General features: G+C 41.9%; 1 protein-coding gene across 1 annotated transcript in view; it reads left to right on the forward strand.

The window, feature by feature from the left end:
* hk2 (hexokinase 2) overlaps positions 1-19,187 on the forward strand; it is a 79,113-nt gene extending 59,926 nt beyond the window's left edge. Inside the window, exons 9-18 of the mRNA XM_014170942.3 lie at positions 58-291; positions 2,337-2,641; positions 3,737-3,885; positions 3,983-4,102; positions 5,833-5,928; positions 6,175-6,274; positions 6,453-6,636; positions 12,497-12,652; positions 12,966-13,202; positions 16,378-19,187. Coding sequence (XP_014026417.1) covers positions 58-291; positions 2,337-2,641; positions 3,737-3,885; positions 3,983-4,102; positions 5,833-5,928; positions 6,175-6,274; positions 6,453-6,636; positions 12,497-12,652; positions 12,966-13,202; positions 16,378-16,522 — 1,726 coding nt within the window. The 3' untranslated portion in view covers positions 16,523-19,187. The remainder of the gene's footprint in view (positions 1-57; positions 292-2,336; positions 2,642-3,736; positions 3,886-3,982; positions 4,103-5,832; positions 5,929-6,174; positions 6,275-6,452; positions 6,637-12,496; positions 12,653-12,965; positions 13,203-16,377) is intronic.
* The last annotated feature ends 3,329 nt before the right edge of the window (positions 19,188-22,516 follow it).

Consider the following 22,516-nt stretch of genomic DNA (forward strand, 5'->3'; position numbering starts at 1 on the left):
CTAATGTTATACTTTTTAAACCAGTATGTAACTGAGGTGGTGCTCTCTTTCTGACAGAGACCAGCAGGGTCTGGTGAGTGCGGAGAAGGTGCTGAGGGGGCTGGGCCTGGACCCCTCTGGGGAGGACTGCGTGGCCACTCAGAGGGTGTGTCAGGTGGTGTCGACGCGGGCCGCCCACCTGTGTGCTGCCACGCTAGTCTCTGTTTTGAGACAGATCAGAGACAACAAGGCTGCGGAGAAGCTGAGGACAACCATAGGAGTGGACGGCTCTGTCTACAAGAACCACCCACAGTGAGTGGAGCAGTCTTTGTGCGTCGCGTGTGTTTTAGCCCAAGTGTGTGTGTGAGCTTTGAGATGTTGTACTCTGGGGTTATCTCTAACAAGAGTGGGGATCAATGACATTGTTATTGTGGCTCCCGCCAATTCAGGATAGAACAGATTAAGGGTTGTACTTGAAATGGCACGTATTTTACTAGATACTCAGGCAATCTACATCTTCTCTGTGACACCACTGTGGGTTACTACTCACTGAAGTATAGAAGAAGTGCTCTTACTTCTATGGCATTAGAATGAACTAAACTAGACTGCACTGTGTAATTACAGTGGAACTGACCCTCCTCTCAAATGCCAGTCCAGAATTTGGTTGGCTTTCAGTTCATCCTGTTCTACAGATGTTGGATTTTAATTTGATCGCGCTGTTGTTTCAGGAAATTTCCTGCAGCAAACTTTTAGTGTATTTGTTTAAAAAGGCTTAGTAATTTCCACTTGACTTTACAAAAATGTATCCATCCCAACAAAAATGTATATTAATTATAATTCCCACACTAATTCAGATTTCCTGTCTCTGCAGGATTTTCCTGCTGTGAGAAACTGGTCAAATTTAAGATTCTACGCCATGTAAAATAAGACCTTCAAATCAAGTGCCATCATTTCCTCTATCCCTTGTGGACACTGTAGATCTTATGCAGCGCTAGGCTCAAATACACTACTACTCCAGTGCTTTCACCACATCAAAAATTAAATGCAATTGCACAATATCACATTTCTTCAAATGTATTCAGACTCAATTTGACACTCAATCTACAACTCTGCGTTTCACACCAGAGCCATGACTCACTGAAGTATAGGAATTTTCCTAGAATAAACTATTGTTACTTTACTTTCATTAATCTGACTGTTATTTATCTAATCAACTAACGATGTTTAATTGTTACCGATTTAAAAAATAAAATAAAAAAATGTATCATGCAAAAATTAACTCATTAGGAATTGGGACACCACGAGAGCGGTTTATTTGTATTTTTTTTAGTTAACTTTAACCATCTCCCAAATTAAACTCTAAAGGTCTTTACCTATTATATCCATAAACGGTAAACTCATTGATCATGACATCATATCGTCATTCTGAACAGTCGTAACCTCCATCTGCAAAACCCCATCCTTATGATTCAGTACTACACATTGGTTGAATTATTTGTTTACTAGCTAACTAAATGATAACACAGGATAAACATACACACTTAATACATTAGAAACAGGTCCCTAGCAGACTGACACAATATTGCGGCTTGTTATGAGAGACCGAGAGAATACTTTGGTACATTTAGAAACTACTCTCACAGTAGTCATATACTTTTCTCACGAACTGTCGCCTGTTTGGACTAAGACCTCATTCATTTATTTCTCTACCATAAGCCACCTCTAACGTCGTTTTAGGAAAATGTGGCACTATGTCCAACCGGCTTCACAATCACAGACCATGTGTATGGCGTCGTGTGGGCGAGCAGTTTGCTGATGTCAATGTTGTGAACAGAGTGCCCCATGGTGGTGAGGGATTATGGTATGTGCAGGCATAAACTACAGACAGTGAACACGATTGCATTTCATCGATGGCAATTTGAATGCACAGACATACAGTGAAGAAATCCTGAGGCCTATTGTGTGGCTTTTAAAAATAAATAAATGAAGGTGTCTATGGCCAACAGCTGCATATCTGTATTACCAGTCATGTGAAATCCATAGATTAGGACCTAATGAATTGATTTCATTAGAACTGACTGATTTCTCATATGAACTGTAACTCCAGTAAAGTCTTTGAAATTGTTGCTTTTTTATATTTTTATTTAGTATAAATTATACTGGATGAGGGGAATTACAATGGAAATCACCCTTAAATCTCAAGTGCCAATTAAATTTACAGGACCAAGTAAGGAATGGTTTATACACATGTATTCACTAAGAAACATGAACAAATTATATTTAATTTACCAACAGCTAATTAAACCTTTACATTTTTTTATAAGCTTAAAAGTAAAGTCGTGCCTCTCCTCGCCCAGGTTTGCGCGGCGGCTACACAAGATGGTGCGGCGGCTGGTGCCGGACTGCGATGTGCGTTTCCTGCGCTCAGAGGACGGCAGCGGGAAGGGGGCGGCCATGGTGACGGCGGTGGCATACCGGCTGGCTACCCAACATGCCGAGCGGCAGCGTATCCTGGACGCCCTGCGTCTGAGCCGGGAGCAGCTGTTGGAGGTGAAGAGGAGGATGGGAGAGGAGATTAACAGAGGCCTGGCCAAGGAGAGTCATGACCAAGCCACCGTCAAGATGCTGCCCACCTACGTCCGCTCCACCCCCGACGGCACAGGTATAGGTTCAGCATAGGAATGGGTGGTATCTACGGAAGAATCTCAATTTCAGTTCCTCATGTTCTCTCGGCTCATTCTCAAAAAACATTGGATTAGAAGGTCAGAGGGGAGGGAGATGGGAGGAGTGTGTCTGGGAGGAGATGGAGCCGTACGATGTTAATTGAAGGGTACCTGTCACGAGAATTTTCAATCCCAATAATGATAATTAAACAATTTAATCTTTGACCAATTTCCCGAGGTTTGTAAGACCCTGGGTTCAATAATAATTGGGCAAAGTCTCAGATTTTGTAAAATGTTCGTTGTAAAAATTCACGAGAGCTCTAAACTAAAAAATGAGGACCCAGTACCTTTTATAATACACACTCACATTATCTTTAGGCTACTCCCTGCTCAAACGGCCAGTATTTTTCCACTAACCACATTATAGAGAAAGAACCATCAATCTTGTCACATTCTTCAAGGCTTTCACTTCCCCTCCCCCTCTTGGTTTGTAAACCTCAAATGGTTTTCAATTATCTGTTTTTCAACTTCTCTGCTTACACCCCTACTAAAGAATATAATACCCTAGTATTAACATTCTAACAGATCTACACACATCCTCATTTTAACACTATTATACAATTTCAGAGTGGAACACTTTAGCCATTATCTTAAAACATAGACTAATTTGTATCAGTACCCCCCAATGGGCCTTACATTTTAGAATTTTAGAAAGCCTTTGATTGAACATCCTGGAAAATAGACAAGATGTCCTTGGAAGGACTATAGCAGGAGACTGAGGAGTAGGATGTAACCTTAAGCCGTTACATGTAGTTAAGAATTTACCAAATCAATACACCAATTCCACCTGTACCTAGGATGTGTGGGTGGGTGGGTGGGTGGTCAGCCAGCAATTAGAGGGTTACCGGTTGGAAATTCAGGGCTGACAAAGTCCGCCAGGATGTGAATACCTACTGCTGTTCTTAAACAAGGCACATGACCCCCAAGCTGCTAAAGGTAAACAATTAAATAAAAAATATGTTAAGTTAAATGTAGGAGTGTTTTCGCGCTTGCTTAGCTACCTTCCCTATTGTCTGACTCATTGAACTTATCAGAGCACGGTGACTTCTTGGCCCTTGACCTCGGTGGGACCAACTTCCGAGTTCTGCTGGTTCGCGTGCGGGGCGGGAAGAGACGCAGCGTGGAGATGCACAACAAGATCTATGCCATACCCCAGGAGGCTATGCAGGGCACTGGAGAGGAGGTAATCCGGAAATGTCCGTCTCAATGTCTGTTACGTCACAGTCCCAGTCCACTGCATTGGTCATTTGACACATCTCTCTCGGTCTGTTCTCTGTCAGCTGTTTGACCACATAGTGCACTGCATCGCTGACTTCCTGGAGTACATGGGTATGAAAGGAGCTTCCTTGCCCCTCGGCTTCACCTTCTCCTTCCCCTGCCATCAGAACAAACTGGACGAGGTAACAAAGCAAACTCGCACACGCAAAACTCGTTTTAAACATCGTTTTTGGATGGCTTGAACCACTGAACCTCTCTAAGACAAAACGTTAAACACTTGAGAACAGTCAATGTGCTCTGTCTGCACCTGTTCATTCAAATGGCAACGCTTGGAAGGACAAGTGCTGACAGGAGTGGACGAAGTGCATCACATGGTCTATTCACACATTCTATAGGCGTCTGTAGTAGAGGTCAACCGATTATGGTTTTCCAACTCCGATACCGATTTATTGGCGGACCGAAAAAAAGCCGATGCCCATTTAATCGGCTGATTTTAATATATATATATATTTGTAAAAATGACAATTACAACACTGAACACTTATTTTAACATAATGCATTAATCTATTTAGTCTCAAATAAATAATGAAACATACTCAATTTGGTTTAAATAATGCAAAAACACAGTGTTGGCGAAGAAAGTAAAAGTGCAATATGTGCCATGTAAAAAAAAATGAACGTTTAAGTTCCTTGCTCAGAACATATGAAAGCTGGTGGTTCAATATTCCCAGTTCTTCAATATTCCCAGTTAAGAAGTTTTAGGTTGTAGTTATAGGAATTATGACACGTCGACTATTTCTCTCTATACCATTTGTATTTCATATACCTTTGACTATTGGATGTTTAATAGGCACTATAGTATTGCCAGCCTAATCTCAGGAGTTGATAGGCTTGAAGTCATAAACAGCTCTGTGCTTCAAGCATTGCTAAGAGCTGCTGGCAAACGTAGTAAAGTTTGTATGAATGCTTACGAGCCTGCTGCTGCCTACCACCGCTCAGTGAGACTGCTCTATGAAATATCAAATCATAGACTTAATTATAATATAATAAACAGAAATACGAGCCTTAGGTCATTAATATGGTCAAATCCGGAAACGATCATTTCGAAAACAAAACGTTTATTCTTTCAGTGAAATACAGAACTGTTCCGTGTTTTAGCGAATAGGTGACAACCCTAAGTCTAAATATTGCTGTTACATTGCACAACCTTCAATGTTATGTCATAATTATGTAAAATTCTGGCAAATTAGTTCTCAACGAGCCAGGCGGCCCAAACTATTGCATATACCCTGACTCTGCGTGCAATGAACGCAAGAGAAGTGACACAATTTCCCTAGTTAATATTGTCTGCCAACATGAATTTCTTTTAACTAAATATGCAGGTTTAAAAAAAATATATACTTCTGTGTATTGATTTTAAGAAAGGCATTGATGTTTATGGTTAGGTACATTCGTGCAACGATTGTGCTTTTTTCGCGAATGCGCTTTTGTTAAATCATCCCTTGTTTGGTGAAGTAGGCTGTGATTCGATGATAAATTAACAGGCACCGCATCGATTATATGCAATGCAGGACAAGCTAGTTAACTACACATGGTTGATGATATTACTAAGTTAACTCGTGATTGTGACGATTGATGCTAGCTAGCAACTTAACTGGGCTCTTTGCTGCACTCGAGTAACAGGTGGTCAGCCTGCCACGCAGTTTCCGCGTGGAATGCAATGTAATCAGCGTCCAAAAATGCCGATTTACCGATTGTTATGAGAACTTGAAATCGGCCATGCCAATTAATCGGTCGCCCTGTAGCCTGCGATCCTGACATAGTATAGACTAACCAACACTCTGCTCAGGGCCAGGTAAAGATGCCCATCCCCCGCCCTCCTAATGTGATGTCCATTCCTCCTCCTCCTCAGGGTATCTTGCTAAAGTGGACCAAAGGTTTCAAAGCTACCGGCTGCGAGGGAGAGGATGTTGTGTCTCTACTGAAGGATGCTATCCACCGCAGAGAGGTTAGAGGTCACACCCACCCACTGGGCTTAGTCACAATCCTACACTGCCCAGAATCAAAACGCTGTTACACATTACAGTACCTGTAGGATCTCAAATCCATTTTAAATTGCATATGATACCATGAAAGTACACCAAACGTAACTTTTTTGGAATTTGATATTATAGTATACCAATCTGAAATCCTTCGGTTATGAGAAGGGTTCCATGTTAGTGATCCATAAGTCCTTGTGTTGATGTTTTTGTAGGAGTTTGACCTGGACGTGGTTGCCGTGGTGAATGACACTGTGGGCACCATGATGACCTGTGGCTACGAAGACCCACTGTGTGAGGTGGGCCTCATCGTAGGTGAGTCTCCAATAGCCTACTGTATGTTCCTTCTGGATCACAAGCACAGTCTGTAAGAAATCAATAACTGCCTTCCTTTGAGTGTCTGTCTCTCTCTCTTTCACCACACACACACACACACACACACACACACACACACACACACACACACACACACACACATTTCCCCTCTCTCCAGGTACTGGCACCAATGCCTGCTACATGGAGGAAATGCAGAATGTGGAGCTGGTGGAGGGGGACGAGGGGAGGATGTGTGTTAACATGGAGTGGGGGGCCTTTGGGGACCACGGGGAGCTGGACGACTTCAGCACAGAATTCGACAGAGCCGTGGACGACTGTGCCACCAACCCTGGCAAACAGAGGTAGCCTATTACTGTTTTATAATGGTGTTGAAAGAAAAAGAAGGAGCACACCTTTAGTTGGGGTGCTGATTTACGGAGGCTGAATTAAACAAATTAAATCTCCTTCCTGTGGATTTATTGGACTGTTTGTTAAAGTTGATTTATGCGTCTTTGGAGGCTGGGATTAGGTTTGCAAAGGGAGGGTATATTAAAGGAATCTTTCTAAATTTACCAGTAAACTACCAGAATTTGTGTAATCTATCACAAAACATCTAGTGGCCATTTTGGGTACTTCAGATTATCACAGGTGTCTGTAATTATCTCTGGCCCTCTGTGGCTTTATCAATATGAAATATATTAAATTAGATTATTTTAAAATAAAAAGTGACTGCTGTAAAAAAAAGAAATCGAAATATTAACCAACTTAGTGAATACCATTGGTGTTTAATATGAGGGTTTTAGCATGAAATATCCTTCATTTATTGAACTTATTTTGCTATGTCAATGTATTTGTTAATGTTTTGAAGTTAAACAGGTAGCAGTTGTGATTAAAGTAAATAGTTGGGAGTTGCGGTGTTAATAGAAAATAATGACATTGTTTTTCGATTTATTTTTTAAATTTATTATGCTATTTTCTCAACATGGGCTATCGACTAGGCGGCGATAATAAATGAATAATACACTGAAAAAGTATTAATGCAACATTTAAAGTGTTGGTCCCATGTTTCATGAGCTGAAATTAAAGATCCCAGAAATGTTCCATACACACGCAAAGCTTATTACTCTCAAATTCTGTGCACAAATTTGTTTACATCCCTTTTAGTGAGCATTTCTCCTTTGCTAAGATAATCCATCCACCTGACAGGTGTCATATCAAGAAGCTGATTAAACAGCATGATCATTACTCAGGTGTACGACTCTCTAAAATGTGCAGTTTTTTCACAACAACAGTTTTGAAGGAGCGCGCAATTGGCATGCTGACTGCAGAAATGTCCACCAGAGCTCTTGACAGAGAATTTAATGTTAATTTCTGTACCATAAGCAGACTTCAAAGTCGTTTTAGTGAATTTGGCAGTACGTCCAACTGGCCTCAGAACCGCAGACCACTTGTATGGCGTCGTGTGGGTGAGCGGTTTGCTGATATCAACGTTGTGAACAGAGTGCCCCATAGTGGCAAGGGGTTATGGTATGGGCAGGCATAAGCTACGGACAGCGAACATCATTGCATTTTATCTTTGGCAATTTGAATGCACAGACACTGTGACAAGATCCTGAGACCCATTGTAGTGCCATTCATCCGTCGCCATCACCTCATGTTTCAGCATGATAATTCATGGCCCCGTGTCGCATGGATCTGTACACAATTCCTGGAAGCTGAAAATGTCTGTTCGATGGCCTGCATACTCACCAAACATGTCACCCATTGAACTTGTTTGGGATGCTCTGGATCGAAGTGTAGTACAGCGTGTTCGAGTTCCTGCCAATATCCAGAAACTTCACACAGCTATTGAGGAGTGAGACAACATTTCACAGACCACAATCAACAGCCTGCTGAACAATGCGAAGGATATGCGTCGCGCTGCATGAGGCAATGGTGATCACATCAGATACAGACTGGTTTTCTGATCCACGCCACTACTTAAAAAAAAGGTATCTGTATTCCCAGTCATGTGAAATCCATAGATTAGGGCCTACTGAATTTATTTCATTTGACTCATTTTCTTATATGAACTGTAACTCAGTAAAATCTTTGAAATTGTTGCGTTATACATTTTTGTTCAGTGTGTATGTACAGTGCATTCGGAAAGTATTCAGATTTTTGCAAATCTATTAAAAATATCACATTTACATAAGTATTCAGACCCTTTACTCAGTACTTTGTTGAAGAACCTTCGGCAGCGATTACAGCCTTAAGTCTTCTTGGGTATGAAGCTATAAGCTTGGCACATCTGTATTTGTGGAGTTTCTTCCATTCTCTGCAGATCCTCTCAAGCTCTGTCAGGTTGGATGGGGAGTGTCGCTGCACAGCTATTTTCAGGTCTCTCCAGAGATGTTAGATCGGGTTCAAGTCTGGGCTCTGGCTGGGCCACTCAAGGACATTAAGAGACTTGTCCTGAAGCCACTCCTGAATTGTCTTGGCAGTTTGCTTACGGTCGTTGTCCTGTTGAAAGGTGAACCTTCACCCCAGTCTGAGCGCTCTTGAGCAGGTTTTCATTAAGGATCTCTGTACTTTACTCCGTTCATCTTTCCCCCGATCCTTACTAGTCTCCCAGTCCTTGCCATGGGAAAACATCCCCACAGCATGGTGCTGCCACCACCATGCTTCACCGTAGGGATGGTGCCAGGTTTCCTCCAGACATAACGCTAGGCATTCAGGCCAAAGAGTTCAATCTTGGTTTCATCAGATCAGAGAATCTTGTTTCTCATGGTCAGTCCTTTTAGGTGCCTTTTGGCAAACTCCAAGCGGTCTGTCATGTGCCTTTCACTGAGGAGTTGCTTCCGTCTGGCCACTCTACCATAAAGGCCTGATTGGTGGAGTGCTCCAGAGATGGTTGTCCTTCTGGAAGGTTCTCCCATCTCCACAGAGGAGATTATCCTTCAAAGATAATTAGTAAAAATCAAAATAACTTCACAGATCTTCATTGTAAAGGGTTTAAACATGGTTTCCCAATCTTTTTCAATGAACCATAAACAATTAATGAACATGCATGTGGAATGGTCGTTAAGACACTAACAGCTTACAGACGGTAGGCAATTAAGGTCACAGTTATGAGAACTTAAGACACTAAAGAGGCCTTTCTACTGACTCTGAAAAACACCAAAAGAAACATGCCCAGGGTCCCTGCTCATCTGCATGAACGTGCCTTAGGCATACTTCAAGGAGGCATGAGGACTGCAGATGTGGCCAGGGCAATAAATTGCAATGTCCGTACTGTGAGACGCCTAAGACCGCGCTACAGGGAGACAGGACGGACAGCTGATCGTCCTCGCAGTGGCAGACCACGTGTAACAACACCTGCACAGGATCGGTACATCCAAACATCACACCTGCGGGACAGGTACAGGATGGCAACAACAACTGCCCGAGATACACCAGGAACGTACAATCCCTTCATCGGTGCTCAGACTGTCCGCAATAAGCTGAGAGAGGCTGGACTGAGGGCTTGTAGGCCTGTTGTAAGGCAGGTCCTCACCAGACATCACTGGCAACAACGTTGCCTATGAGCACAAATCCTCCGTCGCTGGACCAGACAGGACTGGCAAAAGGTGCTCTTCACTGACGAGTCGCGGTTTTGTCTCACCAGGGGTGATGGTCGGATTCGCGTTTATTGTCGAAGGAATGAGCGTTACACCGAGGCCTGTACTCTGAATCGATTTGTAGGTGGAGGGTCAGTCATGGTCTGGGGCGGTGTGTCACAGCATCATTGGATTGAGCTTGTTGTCATTGCAGACATCCTCCTCCCTCGTGGTACCCTTCCTGCAGGCTCATCCTGACATGACCCTCCAGCATGACAATGCCACCAGCCGTACTGCTCGTTTTGTCCGTGATTTCCTGCAAGACAGGAATGTCATTGTTCTGCCATGGCCAGCAAAGAGCCCGGATCTCAATCCCATCGACCACGTCTGGGACCTGTTGGATCGGAGGGCTAGGGCCATTCCCCCCAGAAATGACTGGGAACTTGCAGGGGCCTTGGTGGAAGAGTGAGGTAACATCTCACAGCAAGAACTGGCAAATCTGGTGTAGTCATGAGGAGATGCACTGTAGTACTTAACCTCTATGGGCTAGGTGGGACGCAAGCGTCCCACCCGTGGTGCACTCCATCAACAGCAGGTGCATTTCAAGAGCGGCAAATTTGAATCCAAATAAATGTCAAAATTCTAATTTTTCAAACATACAACTATTTTACACCCTTTGAAAGATAAACATCTCCTTAATCTAACCACGTTTTACGATTTCAAAAAGGTTTTACGGCGAAAGCATAAATTTAGAGTATGTTAGGACAGTACATTTACAAGAGTTGTGTGTAATGTTGTGCCAATTCAAAGACAGGTGTCACCAAAACCATAAAATCAGCTAAAATTATGCACTAACCTTTTACAATCTCCAACAGATGACACTCCTAGGACATTGTGTTAGACAATGCATGCATTTTTAGTTCTATCAAGTTCATATTTATATCCAAAAACAGCGTTTTTCTGTGGCGTTGATGTTCAGGAAATCGTTTCCCTCCAATAACCGGCATTCAAGTCAGCACCACAAATTAAATAATTAAAATTAGAAAACATTGGTAAAATATTATATTGTCATTTAAAGAATTATAGATTTACATCTCTTGAACGCAAAGAACTTGCCAGATTTAAAAATAACCTTACTGGGAAATCACACTTTGCAATAATCTGAGCACTGCGCCCAGAAAAATACGCGTTGCGATACAGACTAGACGTCATGTTGGGGAGATCTAAAATACTATGTAAATAATCCATTACCTTTGATTCTCTTCATCAGATGTCACTTCCAGGTATCACAGGTCCATAACGAATGTAGTTTTGTTCAAAAAAGCTCATCATTTATGTCCAAAAATCTCCGTCTTGTTAGCACATGATCTAAGCCCGCCGGACTTCACTTCATGAACGAGGGGAAAAAATATATTTACGTTCGTTCAAACATGTCAAACGTTGTATAGCATAAATCATTAGGGCCTTTTTTAACCAGAACATGAATAATATTCAAGGTGGACGAATGCATTCTCTTTTATAACGTATTGGAACGAGGGTACCCAACATGAACTCGCGCGCCAGGTGTCTAATGGGCCATCATCGTTCCATGGCTCTTGTTCGGTCAGATCTCCCTCCAGAAGACTCAAAACACTTTGTAAAGGCTGGTGACATCTAGTGGAAGCAATAGGAAGTGCCAAAATATTCCTCAGCCCCTGTGTTTTTCAATGGCATAGGTTTAAAGGTAATACAACACATCAGGTATCCACTTCCTGTCAGAATCTGTCTCAGGGTTTTGCCTGCCAAATGAGTTCTGTTATACTCACAGACACCATTCAAACAGTTTTAGAAACTTTAGGGTGTTTTCTATCCATATATAATAAGTATATGCATATTCTAGTTACTGGGTAGGATTAGTAACCAGATTAAATCTGGTACATTTTTTTATCCAGCCGTGCGAATACTGCCCCCTAGCCCTAACAGGTTAATGTGTCTTGTGGCCACACCAGATACTGACTTTTGATATTGACCCACCCCTTTGTTCAGGGACACATTATTCAATTTCTGTTAGTCACATGTCTGTGGAACTTGTTCAGTTTGTCTCAGTTGTTGAATCTTATGTTCATACAAATATTTACACATGTTAAGTTTGCTGAAAATAAACGCAGTTGACAGTGAGGACATTTCTTTTTTTTGCTGAGTTTATTTTAGATTCTTCAAAGTAGCCTTGATGACAGCTTTGTATATCTTTTTGATTTCACACTTTTTTGGTTACTACATGATTCCACATGTTATTTCATAGTTTTGATGTCTTCACACAATGTAGAAAATAGTCAAAAATAAAGAAAAACGCTTGAATGAGTAGGTGTGTCCAAACTTTTGACTGGTAATGTGTGTGTATATAAAACAAAATAGTTATTAAAGTATAAAATGCCAACATATATTTTCTGTTAATTACCAAAATAGCAGAAATTTGCAGTAATTATTTGGTAAATTACCAGTAGCTTTGCAACCCTAGCTGGGACTACTACACGCACCAGTGCAATAATGCTTTCATCCATAAAACCTGAAGTGTGGTTTTCCACAGTAGGATTCTGTCAACTAAACTGTGTAGCAGTAAGCCTCAGGATTCAAGTCTCTCTCTCTCTCTCTCGGTCTCTGTCAGGTATGAGAAGCTGATCAGTGGGATGTACCTTGGGGAGATAGTGAGGAACGTACTGCTGGAGTTCACTGCAAAGGGACTTCTGTTCCGAGGCAAACTCTCTGAGAGGCTGAAGACCAGAGGCATCTTTGAAACCAAGTTCCTCTCGCAGATCGAGAGGTGAGTTGGTGTCAGAGTTTGCTTGTCTGGGAATGTTTGACAATTTATGCCTTCAGTCACTATCTAGTGTTGATGTCTGATGAGCAAAAGGAAGATTTGGAAAAGTGTCACTAAAAAGGCTAACAGCCATGGTGGGAGCAACGTGTGCGTCCCTTTTTCAGGGTATCAAAGCTATTGGATTTCAATATTATGTCCCTCCTAGACACCAATGTCTAGCATAGGATGGAGAACAGTGTTGTGTGCACTTCATGTTCACAAAAATGATTTGTCTGTAACAGTCAGTGCCTGCCTGTCTCAACCCCCCCCCTGTCAGTGACCGTCTGGCCCTGAGGCAGGTGCGCTCCATCCTGCAGCACCTGGGTCTGACCAGTTCTACGTGTGACGACAGTATCCTGGTGAAGGAGGTGTGCAGCGTGGTGGCTCGCCGTGCTGCCCAACTCTGTGGTGCCGGCCTGGCCGCTGTGGTCGACAAGATCCGGCAGAACCGCAACCTCTCCGAGCTCAAAATCACAGTGGGTGTCGATGGAACGCTCTACAAACTACATCCACAGTGAGTGGTGATTAGATAGTATTATCACAAAAAGAGAGTCAGGTTAAAGCTATACTTCAGGGGCTGTATTCATGAATCGTCTCAGAGTACGAGTGCTGATATAGGATTTAGCCTTTTCGATTGCAATGAAAAACATATGCACATTAATTGCACATTTAACTGTAGGCAGCTGGTAGTTTTAGTTTATAGCCTTTACTTTGCTCTTACTTTTTCCTTTTGTTATCTTACTGAATCTATGAATAAAATTTGTGGGTGCCAAAAGGATAAACATTGAAACTCGAACATAAGTTCTTCTTCAAGGCTCTGTTTCCATGGTTTCCATTTCGTGGTTACGTAGGTAAAATGCAAACATCAATCTAGTTAATTAAAATGTTACGCATGGTTTCTTTATGCATTTACAAACCTAATCTCCTTTCAATAATGATAAGAATTTGAGTTTAATTGGTGTGAGAGATTTATATTTATACACACACACACACACACACACACACACACACACACAGTGCATTTGGAAAATATTCAGACCCCGTGACTTTATCAACATTATTTTTACGTACAGCCTTATTTTAAAATTGATTAAATACAAAATATTCTCAACAATCTACACACAATACCTGTTTTCGGTTTGTCATTATGGGGTATTTGACCAAGGACCCGATCGTCACTCTGACAGAGCTCCGTAGTTCCTCTGTGGAGATGGTTGTCCTTCTGGAAGGTTCTCCCATCTCTGCAGCACTCCACCAATCAGGCCTTTATGGTAGAGTGGCCAGATGGAAGCCACTCCTCAGTAAAAAGGCACACGACAGCCCCCTTGGAGTTTGCCAAAAGGCACCTAAAGGACTCTCAGACCATGAGAAACAAGATTCTATGGTCTGATGAAACCATGATTGAACTATTTGGCCTGAATGCCAAGTGTCACGTCTGGAGGAAACCTGGCACTATCCCTACGGTGAAACATGGGGGTGGCAGCATCATGCTGTGGGCATGTTTTTCAGCGGCAGGGACTGGGAGACTAGTCAGGATCGAGAGAAAGATGAATGGATCAAAGTACAGAGATCCTTGATAACGCGCTCAGGACCTCAGACTTTTTAGCGAAGGTTTACCTTCCAACAGGACAACGACCCTAAGCACACAGCCAAGACAACGTAGGAGTGGCTTCGGGACAAGTCTCAATGTCCTTGAGTGGCCCAGCCAGAGCCCGGACTTGAACCCGATCAAACATCTCTGTAGGGACCTGAAAATAGCTGTGCATCGACACTCCCCATCCAACCTGACAGAGCTTTAGAGGATCTTCAGAGAAGAATGGGAGAAACTCCACAAATACAGGTGTGCTAAGTTTGTAGTGTCATACCCAATAAGACTCAAGGCTGTAATCGCTGTCAAAGGTGATTCAACAAAGTACTGAGTAAGAGGGTCTGAATACTTATGTAAATGTGATATTTCAGTTTAACATTTTGCTGAAATGCATAACCTGTTTTTGCTTTGTCATTGTGTGTATATGTTGATATATACAATTTAATCCATTTAAGAATAAGGATGTAACATGATATAAATACATAAGTCTAGCCTCATACCTTTTAACCTCTCTGGGGTATGTGGGACGCGGGACACACTCGCCAACAGCCAGTGAAATAGCAGGTCGCCAAATTCAAAACAAAAATCTCATTCAGATTTCTCAAACATACAACTATTATATCCCATTTTAACGATACACTTCTCGTTAATCCAACCACACTGTCCGATTTCAAAAAGGCTTTACCGCGAAAACATAACATTAGATTATGTTAGGACAGCGCCTAGACAAGAAAAACCACACAGCCATTTTCCAAGCAAAGAGAGTTGTCACAAAAACCAGAAATACAGCTAAAATTAATCACTAACCTTTGATCTTCATCAGATGGCACTCATAGGACTTCATGTTACACAATACATGTATGTTTTGCTCGATAAAGTTCATATTTATATCCAAAAACCCCATTTTACATTGGCGTGTAATGTTCAGAAATGTTTTGCCTCCCAAAACTTCCGGTGAATGAGCACATCAATTTACAGAAATACTCATCATAAACGTTGATAAAATATACAACTGTTATTCAAAGAATTATAGATACACTTCTCCTTAATGCAACCGCTGTGTCAGATTTCAAAAAAGCTTTACGGCGAAAGCAAACTTTGCAATAATCTGAGTACAGCGCTCAGACACCAAAAGAAGCCATACAGATACCCGCCATTTTGGAGTCAACAGAAGTCCCAAATAACATTATAAATATTCACTTACCTTTGATGATCTTCATCGGAATGCACTCCCAGGAATCCCAGTTCCAGAATAAATGTTTGTTTTGTTCGATAAAGTTAATCTTTATGTCCAAACACTTCCTTTTTGTTTGCGCGTTCAGTGGAGTAATCCAAATGCACTGTGCTCGCGCAGTTCAGACGAAATGTAAAAAAAGTTATATTACAGTTCGTAGAAACATGTCAAACGATGTATAGAATCAATCTTTAGGATGTTTTTATCATAAATCTTCCATAATATTCTAACCGGACGATTCCTTTGTCTTCAGAAATGAAAAGGAACACACCTAACTCTCACGGGAGCGTGCGAGATTGAGCTCATGTAATTTTCTCAGTCATCTGACTCCATATGCTCTTTTTCTCTCCCCATTCACAGTAGAAGCATGAAACAATGTTCTAAAGACTTTTGACATCTAGTGGAAGCCTTAGGAAGTGCAAAATGACCCCATTGACACTGTGTATTAGATAGGCAATCACTTGAAAAACTAACCTCAGATTTCCACACTTCCTGGTTGGATTTTTTTCTCTGGTTGTTGCCTGCCATATGAGTTCTGTTATACTCAGACATCATTCAAACAGTTTTAGAAACTTCAGAGTGTTTTCTATCCAAATCTACTAATAATATGCATATTCTACCTTCTGGGCCTGAGTAGCAGGCTTTTTATCCGGATGTCAAAATACTGTCCCCTACCCCGATGAAGTTAATAGCACCTTTTTACAGTGGCTGCATGTACATCTGCCTATGGGTTTGCCTCATTCTCTTGTCCCTGGCCGTATGAACTCACTTCCCCTTTGTTCCCTGCAGCTTCTGGTCCATTGTCTATTCTCAGTAAGAACATTCTAACCTGCCTCTGATCTCTCTCCCTATCTCTCCTCTTCACAGCTTCTCCAGCATCATGCATGAGACGGTCAGGGACCTGGCGCCTCAGTGCGAGGTCACTTTCCTCCAATCAGAGGACGGAAGTGGGAAGGGGGCGGCTCTCATCACGGCGGTGGCCTGTCGCATCCGAGACGCCGGACAGCGCTGAGCGAGGGGACAAGGGTTATGTCCCAATTGGCACCCTATTTCCTAAATATTGCACTACCTTTGACCAGTGTCCTATGCTCAAAAGTAGTGTACTGAATAGGGGGCCATTTGGGACACAGCCATGGGTGGGGGTCACAACAGGGACAGAACAGGACGACAAAGGGATACTGGAAAAGGAGCACAACGGACTTCTTACTTAGGGATTTGCTGTGCCTCATCGCATCTGTTAATCAAAAGTAGTGATGTTCACAACAGCCTGCGTTGTTTTTTTTCTTCAGTTTTTTTGATTCTGGTGTGTGTTTGTAATAGAAGGTACTTGGCTGGTGGGCCACGTTGAAAAGGGACTTGCAGAGAATTAAATATTTTAGTTATGAATATGTTTTCGTTTTCTAACAGAAGCAGAGATTCTGTTTTCTTATGTGAAATGTGATATTGATGACCCTAGCTGTGTTCGATTACGCATACTAACCATACTTTTTGTGACATAAATTGAGTATGTAGTATTCTTATTGGTCACAGTATGGATGGAGTTAGTATGCCAAAAGTTCCCGAGATGTTGTACTAAATTCGCCAAAATACAAAGTATACAAGCAGTGAACACTATTTCTGTGCTTTTAGGGCCCCATAATGCAATTCTTCAGAAAATGAGCATGGCTTCACAACGTTTTCAGATTTGAAGAAAATGGTGGAAAATATGCAGCCGAAGTCAGACGAGAGCAGATGCAAATTCATTGCTTTAACTAATGATGACAAATGTTAAAATGTTAATCAATGTAATAAAGTCATGGCTTTACAAATAAGTTATATGTTGGCTGACAATTTGTTAGCCACGCTATCCTTACAAACCGCATACCATTACAGCAGTACCGGTATGTTAGCTAGTTACCTAACATTAGTTGGCTACTAATACATCGAACTTGCCAGGCAGTAAGTATATTAACTATATGCTATCTATCTACCCAACATTATGGACTTGATTATTCACATCATTCTTAGCTAAGTGGTATAGTAATTGTTAATTCTGGCTATCTACTCTGATTTCAGAGCACTCTCGTCTGAGTGTGCAAGATCACAGAATAACAGATTAATTTTATGAACGCTCAACGCCCGTTGAATATGACCGGTGTCGTCGGCAAAGTAAATGTCGGCAAAAAAAAGCGTAATTAAATTATTGCCAGCAGCACAGTTGGAGTCACCAACGCTCTGGATAACATGAAAACAGTCTAACCAACTCGGCTAGGATGAGTACAATGGTCAGTGAGGTGGTCTCTCATTTGTGTTCGACTGTAGTTAGCCAGTTAGCTTGGGTGCTTGACTGCCGTTGTGAGGTCCGAACGCTCGGATCAACCCTACGCCTTGAACGCTCCGAGATAGAAACACTTAGAATTTACAAATGGACAATCTGACAATGGATTGAATTTACAAACACACCCGAAATCGTAAAATGTCTAGCTAGTCATTTGTTATGCTAACAAGCTAGCAAGAGGTTGCATAGCAACAGCATTAACTTCAGGTAGACAGGCGAAGCACTAGTACGCTCAACTTAAAGGATACCGTTTGTTTACAGTATACTAAAATGAACTAGTAGTGTGTGTATATACTCAATAAATATATAGTATGTTCGTATGGGTATTCGAACACAGCTCATGTCTTCAGAATGGTGACTGCTGTACTAGGAATGAAAGCACACCTGGGTTCAGAATCTGATATTTGAAATCTTTCAAATACTTTTGAGCATTTGCTTTACTCTACCTGGAGTGCCAGGTGGGTTAAGTTGGAACTTTTGGGATTTTTCTATTGGGTCCTTTGCAACAGGCAGCTCAATCAAGCACAGCTAAAGTATTTTAACAGATTTCCAATAGTACTTCAACTCATTAACATAACAGAATATGCCCACAATACCGTACTTATTATGTACCAAGTCCATTAATGCCACTCTGTTAGAACTAGAATGGTACATTAATTTATTTAAGAAATGTATTGTGTTTCATAAAATGCCTCTAACTAATGAAAAGTGGGAGTCTAGTGGTTAGAGCGTAGCCTAGTAGTTAGAGCGTTGGACTCCCTGAGCTGACAAGGTACAAATCTGTCGTTCTGCCCCTGAACAAGGCAGTTAACCCACTGTTACTAGGCCGTCATTGAAAATCTGAATTTGTTCTTAACTGACTTGCCTAGTTAAATAAAGGTAAAATCCAAAGTGAGGCTAAATTGTGAATTCAAACACGGACAATTACCGATTGGAATACACCTTATTTTAGAGTATGTCCTGGTTTGTCTGCAGGTGAAATGGAAAATTAAATGATTGTCCATGGCTCTAATCTAAATTTCTTTCTGCTTTTCCTAGCATTATACAGTATCTTCTTGCTATATTATCAACTGTATTGGAGAAGGTGGACCTGAGGGGACCTTTGACCTTTTGAGAAGGAGTCGAGAGAGGATGCGAGGAATGGAGGAAAGGGGAATAGAGAAAGTGCACATGGTAGATTTCCAATTGGTTTAACGACTGCTCGCATCCTCCTCACCTTTTCTTACCTTTGTCCTTTTTCAAAAGGAGGCAACTTTTGAAACATGTGCTTGTATAAATTGACTCCTCTCTGCTAGTGTGTCAAACGTTTAGAGCAGGTATTCCGTCAGGGGTACGCCAAATAAAAATGTGATTTTCTTTTTTTCGTCTGAGTAGCCTTGTTTCACTTCCAAAAATAAAATGAAACCATCTAGTGTTGCGCGAAATAACACTGTCAAATACAGGTAGCCTTGTCAAATAATTAACATCCAGTCACATTAACTGTTACTCTCTCGCGGGAAACCTTCATTCTTGCGCAGACATTTAGAAACTAAACATGACAATTTCAAAAATAAGCCATGGGAGTTTTGAGCAAGAATAAAGATGACTTTCGAGTAGTAAAAGCAACAGATACCATTAATAAGAAGCGTCTTATATGGTGAGCCACTGAGTGGCTAGGACAGGCAAGCCCCATACTATTGTGGAGGACTTAATTTTCCTGCTGCCGCAGATATGGCTGGGACAATGCTGGGGAAAAAGGCCCCCAACAAACTATACAGACAATGACTTCATCAAACAACACTGTTTCACAGCGCATCAGTGACATGGCAGGAGATGTTTTGAAACAAAACAATTACTGCTTTGCATACTAGCCAGTGAATTATATGTGTTACAGCTGGGTGAATCACCAGACGTGGCAGGCCTGGCACAGCTCCGTTATGTTTATGGGGGGTCAATTAGGGAAAACATCCTCTTCTGGAAACCAGCACAACATGAGAGGATATTTTTCAAATACTGGACAGCTTTGTGACATCAAATGGACTTTGGTGGTCAAGATCTGTTGGAATCTGTACTGATGGCGCAAAAGCCATAACAGGGAGACATAGTGGAGTCGTAACGCGCGTGCAAGCAGTTGCTCCTGACGCCACTTGGGTACACTGCAGCATCCACCGAGATGCTCTTGCTGCCAAGGGAATGCCTGACAGCTTGGAAGACGTTTTGGACACTACAGGGGAAAATGGTTAACTTTGTTTAAGCAAGGCCCCTGAACTCTCGTGTATTTTCTGCATTTATGCAATGATTTGGGCAGTGACCATGTAACGCTTGTTATCAAGGGGCAAAGTATTGACACTTTTTTGTTAATTGAGAGACGAGCTTAAAGTTTTCTTTACTGACCATAATTTTCACTTGTCTGACCACTTCCATGATGACGAGTTTCTCACACGACTGGCCTATCTGGGTGATGTTTTTTCTCGCCTGAATGATCTGAATCTAGGATTACAGGGACTCTCCGCAACTATATTCATTGTGCGGGACAAAATTAAGGCTATGATTAAGAAGTTTGAGCTCTTTTCTGTCTGCATTAACAAGGACAACCCACAGGTCTTTCCATCATTGTATGATTTGTGTGCAAATGAACTCAAGCTTACATTGTAAAATGTGATGTAGTGAAGCACCTGAGTGAGCTGGGTGCGCAATTACACAGGTACTTTCCCAAAACAGATGACACAAACAACTGGATTCGTTCTCCCTTTCATGCCCTGCCTCCAGTCCACTTACCCATATCTGAACAAGAAAGCCTCATCGAAATTGCAGCCAGCGGTTCTGTAAAAATTGAATTTAATCAGAAGCCACTACCAGATTACTGGATTGGGCTGCGCTCAGAGTATCTTGCCTTCCCACGAGCCAGGTTGTGATAAACTTACACTCATTCTTATGTTTAATAAATGTATCGTATAGTGTGTGTGTGTGGCAGGCTTACAATGATGGCAAAAAACAACATTTGAGAGTGCCCTGGTGCTGGAAGGGGTACACAGCTGGAGGTTGAATGTTTGAAGGGGTACGGGAACCACTGGTTTAGAGGATGAATCTCAATAATTGTAGCTAGTTGTGCAAGACATTTTATAGATACAAGGATTGTTTTTTTTGTGTGCATGGTTTTCTCTCGTTACACATGATCGGTTCAGGGCCAGTATGTCCTGCAGTTACCACTGTTTGTATTGCCACAGCTGTGGCTCTCTAGGCCTAGCCCAAACCATTATTTCTCTTCCACCGAACTTTACAGTTGGCACTATGCATTCTGCCAAACCCAGATTCATCCGTTGGACTGCCAGATGGGGATGTGTGATACATCACTCCAGAGAATGCATTTCAATTGCTCCAGAGTGCAGTGGCTGCAAGCTTTACACCACTCTTGGCATTGTGCATGGTGATCTTAGGCTTGTGTGCGGCTGCTCGGCCATTAACTAATTTCATGAAGCTCCCGACGAACAGTTCTTGTGCTGACGGTGCTTCCAGAGGCAGGTTGGAACTCTGTAGTGAATGTTGCAACTGGGGACAAACTATTTCTACGCGCTTCAGCACTCGACGATCACGTTCTTTTGAGCTTGTGTGGCCCACCAGTTCACAGTCGAGTGGTTGTTACTCCTTGACGTTTCCACTTCACAATAACAGCACTTCCAGTTGACAGGGACAGCTCTAGCAGGACAAATTTGAAGAACTGACTTGTTGTAAAGGTGGCATCCTATGACGGTACCACGTTGAAAGTTACTGAGCTCTTCAGTAAGGCCATTCTACTGCCAATGTTTGTAAATGGAGATTGTGTGGCTGTGTGCTCGGTTTGATACACCTGTCAGCAACTGGTGTGGCTGAAATAGCTGAATCCACTAATTTGAAGGTGTGTTCACATAATGTAGGTAGGCTATCATCTAAAAGTGGTAGGCCTACTTAATTTTTAAGAGCGCTTGCACCGTCTGGCATGTAGAGTATCTTTTAAAATTTGGGCATAAAAATGTAATGCTATTGTGGGAGATGCCATTTGGAGCCGTATATACTCTGACATTGTCCTTAACTGTTAGGACATTACATTCTTGAAAGAACATTACAAATTCACCTTTTAACAAACTTTTTAAGAGAACAGTCAGAATGAATGGTGGACACTTTCTATTCTGTTGCAGAATGGAATCAATGGTATTGGTATCCTGAATAGTAAATATACTGCTCAAAAAAATAAAGGGAACACTTAAACAACACATCCTAGATCTGAATGAAATAAATAATCTTATTAAATACTTTTTTCTTTACATAGTTGAATGTGCTGACAACAAAATCACACAAAAATAATCAATGGAAATCCAATTTATCAACCCATGGAGGTCTGGATTTGGAGTCACACTCAAAATCTAAAGTGGAAAACCACACTACAGGCTGATCCAACTTTGATGTAATGTCCTTAAAACAAGTCAAAATGAGGCTCAGTAGTGTGTGTGGCCTCCACGTGCCTGTATGACCTCCCTACAATGCCTGGGCATGCTCCTGATGAGGTGGCGGATGGTCTCCTGAGGGATCTTCTCCCAGACCTGGACTAAAGCATCCGCCAACTCCTGGACAGTCTGTGGCGTTGGTGGATGGAGCGAGACATGATGTCCCAGATGTGCTCAATTGGATTCAGGTCTGGGGAACGGGCGGGCCAGTCCATAGCATCAATGCCTT

Source organism: Salmo salar, chromosome 24, assembly GCF_965601325.2.
Source record: "Salmo salar chromosome 24, fSalSal1, whole genome shotgun sequence".
NCBI classification, from domain to species: Eukaryota; Metazoa; Chordata; class Actinopteri; order Salmoniformes; family Salmonidae; genus Salmo; species Salmo salar.